The sequence below is a fragment of the Drosophila mauritiana genome, chromosome 2L (genome assembly GCF_004382145.1).
Source record: "Drosophila mauritiana strain mau12 chromosome 2L, ASM438214v1, whole genome shotgun sequence".
Lineage (NCBI taxonomy): Eukaryota > Metazoa > Arthropoda > Insecta > Diptera > Drosophilidae > Drosophila > Drosophila mauritiana.
Window position 1 is genome coordinate 14,153,655 of NC_046667.1, and position 4,606 is coordinate 14,158,260.

At 46.9% G+C, this 4,606-nt stretch overlaps 1 protein-coding gene across 1 annotated transcript; it reads left to right on the top strand.

Moving 5' to 3' along the window:
- The first annotated feature begins 1,428 nt into the window (after window positions 1-1,428).
- On the top strand, window positions 1,429-4,606 carry LOC117144247 (zinc finger protein Noc). The gene is made up of 2 exons (XM_033309733.1): window positions 1,429-1,916; window positions 2,227-4,606. Exons 1-2 carry the CDS (start codon window positions 1,827-1,829, stop codon window positions 3,748-3,750), a joined length of 1,614 nt encoding a protein of 537 aa, XP_033165624.1. The 5' UTR covers window positions 1,429-1,826; the 3' UTR covers window positions 3,751-4,606.

A 4,606-nucleotide genomic window follows, 5' to 3' on the forward strand; every position in this document is an offset into this window, starting at 1 on the left:
TTTACACAGATTTTAATTTACTTGCCAGGGGCTTTGGAGGGTTCTTAAAACGCAGCTTGGTGATTAGGTAACATCTCCCAAGGGCCAGATATTCAAATCCCCTCGGGGCTTGAGTTAAACATCTTAATACATAGTTTTTGGTAAGTCCAACCGATTTGGTTGGGATTACCTAGGTATTTTAATATCGATTAGGTAAATTAGCCAGAAAGATCAAGAAAAACGAAATCTAAATGATAAGAGGAATAATATTTTCTTACTACTAATAGTTATAACAAATTATGTTTTGGAGGAGCTAGCCTTATATTAGTACCTAATAATTAAATATAAATCAGTCTCGTTTTGCAATTAAAGATTATCGGTATTCAGTAATTATCTTGAAACCAAGCAACGTGATTAACGCGATTTCGTGCGAATCGTAAATAAATAAGTTAGGCAAGTGCTAACTGGAAAATTCAATCCAATTGCAGAGCGATTAAAAATGCAGCGGAGTTAACCAAACCATTAAACTATTACCAACTCTCTGAGTGCAACATGCCACAACACACATTCGCTTGTTTGATATGTGCAGATTAATTACACACACACACCAAGGAAGGAGGAAAAATTGCTTGGAAAAACTTTTCGACGCGACAACAAAACAACGATTTCCACTTAAACAGCAAAACAGGAGCCACGAAAAAAAAGAGGGAAAACCAACCGCAGAAGTTAATCGAAAAACGCTAAACAAAGGCCACAACAACAGCTGTGCGAGTGAGTGGGTCAGAGGGAGAGAGGTGAAGTGCCAGAGCGGGAGAGCGACAAACAAATTAATTTTTATATGACATTAAAACGAGCGAAGCGAGGCGATGGAAATGGTTGAAGAGTGTGTTTAAGTGTTGAGTGGTTTGCTTTTCCGAGCAACAAATCTCGGTGCGAAGACAATGAGGCCTCTGCCGCGCCGCTGCCGCCACCACCGCCGCGCTGCTGCTGCTGACAGCCCCATCAAGAAAAAGTTCCCCCAGAGAGACACAGAGAGGGAGAGTGAGCGTGACATATGTGCCAAGATAAAATTAATGTGCCCCCCCCCCAAAGCAGCAACAACAACAACTCAGAGCCACTGAGCGGCGCTCTCAGCGCTCAACTGTTGCTCTCTGGACGAGTGTTGCCGTGGTGCAGCCATATGATTATGATTTTACATGTAGCCAAATCGGAGAGCGAGAGAGCGAAAACCTGTCTTGGCTTCCATTGCAAGGCGCATGCGATTGTGATTGGACAAAAAGTACGCCATATTTGAAAATTACGCACAGTGCATCTCGCTCGCAGGCAGCAGGCGCTGCTCCTCTAACGCAGGCAGCAAGCCAAAGTGTGCAGCGCTGCTCGCCGGAGAGCGCTCTCTCGCAAGTGAGCGAACGCTTCGCTGCGAGGGCAGTTACGCTCGCGGCCGCAGTCGTTGAATTCAATTCGAATTTTGACTTCGCAGCGTTCAGACGTGTTCGGAAAAACCTGAAAACCATTCGAGTGACAAGAGAATATAGCCAACAAAAATAAGAAACCTCAGTCAACTGTGGTCACCGATCGAGAGTGTTTCGTTTCGAGTGAAAAAGTGAAATCAGAGCCAAAACACAAATCGCTTGGCCAGCAAATTGAAATAGTGCTACAGAGACCAGAGATAAATTCTCTGCTCAAAACTACAAGTGTTAAATCGCCGATTTTCTTTGGATTTACCAACGTTTGCCGACGCATTTCTGTGGATTAACCTCATCGTCGCCGAAGCAAAGCTACGCATTTGTAGCCTTGTCTCGCAACTCACGTGGATTACCCTCGAAAAATCACACTAAGCAACTGAAATGGTTGTCTTGGAAGGAGGCGGCGGCGTTGTTACCATCGGTAACAACCAGTACCTTCAACCGGATTATCTGGCCCCATTGCCAACGACGGTTAGTATTGACTAAGTTAAAAAGCTAAAAAAAAATTGGGATGGTTGTAAAATCAATGGTTTTGAATTTCGCGTACTTAATAATTAAATTTGGAAAGCTCATAACGACATGTATAATCAAACAAGTTTAAAAATCTAGAAATTTATATCATCATTAATACATTCACGAACCAACTTTATTTGGAAGAAATTGTATTTTCTTATAGCTTCTCAACAAATTAAAATCAATATCATCTTAGAACTCGTAAAAACTTTAAAATTACCAAAAAAAACTTAATTTCAAATCCACATTTTCATTTTATTCATAACAGATGGACGCCAAAAAGAGTCCCTTGGCTCTGCTCGCACAGACTTGCTCCCAAATTGGAGCGGATTCGTCAGCAGTGAAACCCCTGCTGGCAATGGACAAGAACAAGACAAAGCCCGGAGCCTGCTCCTCGTCGTCGAACTCGTCGAGTTCCTCGAGCAGTGCTGAGATCTCGGCAGCCAAGTCGCCCTCCGGCCAGGCCAAATCGCCCAAGTCGAGCACTCCAATCAGCTCGACGGCAACCAGCGCAAGTCTGAGTAATACCAGCACCGGCGAAATCAAACTGGCCTTCAAGCCCTACGAGACCAATGTGCTGAGCCACCAGAACCAGAACTCCTTCAAGAGCAGCTCATCGCTGGAGGCGGAACCCACGCGTCCCAGCTCCAAGAACTCCTCGTCCGCCCAGGAGCGAGTGCCATCGCGCAGCAAATCAAATGCCACGCCCACAGATGGCGGCAAGGCGGAGATTTCCGCGCACGATTCCTCATCCAGCCGAAAGACTGTCTCCCCGTCGGGATCGTCGCAACGCGGCGCCAGTCCCATTGTGCGCTCCGGCATGGAGGTGCTGAACAATGCCAACGGAACCGCCCAGCACCCCAAGGAGATGAGCAGCATGGCTGCGGCGGCAGCAGCAGCAGCAGCGGCTTACAAGGCCGCCGGACCCTATGGCCTGAATCCCCTGTCCGCCCTGTGCTGCCCGCCCGGAATGGAGCAGCACGCCAATCCCGCTTTCCGGCCACCGTTTGCCGGAGGATTCTCACACCATCACGCCGCCATGTTGGCAGTGGCCGCCAATGGAGGATATCCAGGCGGAGCTCCCGGCGGTGGACCAGCCGGACAGGCCAATCCGTATATCAGTTATCAGCGCATCAAGACACCAGCTGGCGGCGAGGCTATAGTGCCAGTTTGCAAGGATCCGTATTGCCAGGGATGTCCCTACTCGGCGCACACGCAACAAATGCTCATGGGCGCCCCCTGCCCCGCCGGATGCACACAGTGCGAGCATCAGAAATACGGCCTGGCCATGGCCAGTGCCGCCGGACTGCCACCAGCTCATCCATACTCGCAGGCAGCGGCCGCTGCTGCGGCAAACGCGGCGGCAGCCCGTTCGGCACCCTACGTGTGCAGTTGGGTGGTGGGCGATGCCTACTGCGGCAAGCGGTTCCAGACCTCCGACGAGCTCTTCTCCCACCTGCGCACCCACACGGGCAATCTCTCCGATCCGGCGGCTGCTGCGGCAGCCCTAGCCCAATCGCAGGCTCAATCCCTGTTGGGAACCCTATTCCCGCCATCGGCTCTCCGGGCTGGCTATCCAACACCACCACTGAGTCCCATGTCGGCGGCTGCGGCGGCGGCGAGGTATCATCCCTACGCCAAGCCACCACCAGGCGCCATGGCCGGAGGACCCTCACCCTTCGGCGCCGCTGGAGCATTCAATCCCGCCGCAGCGGCTGCGGCAGCTGCTCTGGGACCCTACTACTCGCCATACGCCATGTATGGCCAGCGGATGGGAGCAGCTCATCAGTGAAGTGACTTCCACAAAAGTTAGATACCAAAAAAGGGGATTACGTTGAAGAGACAACCAGAGATATAGAATGAAACCATTTCCAAACCCTGTTTGAGATACTTTCATGGAAAACAAAAAAGATAAAAACACAAAACGATTGCAAAGGCTGACACATCTCTGGCTTTTGCGCTATTCTGTGATACTAAACTGTAGTTTAAAGAGCGCTAGTTACACTTAAGTTTCGCCAACAGAAAATAATCAACCACCTAAAGAACAGTAGTAGCCGCAAAAATAGCAGGATCACTCTTCTATCATCGTAAATGTCTACATTGTTAGGTAAAAAGAAGTGCAGCCAACACGAAGTTCACTCACTCTTATTTGTTCTCAAAGTTCAACCAAAGTTTTTTAAGTCTTAGCCAGAACACATTCTACAACTTCCAATTTTGTTAACGAAGAACCCATTGCTGAGATGTTCAAACATTGTTTTAGTTTAACTTCGCTTTAAGTTCTATTAACTATTATTACGATTATCTGCAAGCATAAAACAAACCCACAATTGAAATAATGTTCTTTAAGTCAACTTATATTTAAAGTAAGTGTAATGAATATTTGTAATACCAACCAATCAGAGATATAAAATTAAAAAAAAAAAAAATAATTACGAAAAATAAAAATGAATATTTCATATAATTATGTACTGTGTGTAAATTCTATAAATATAAACTAGATTTGCTATTTACTCCTTGATGTACGCAAACCACAATACGATCTACACAAGAAGCCACGGAATATCAAACAAAAATAACTTAAACTACATGCAACACATTCGTATAAAACTGAGAAATATACAAGAAAAAACCATTTTTAGAAGCATAAA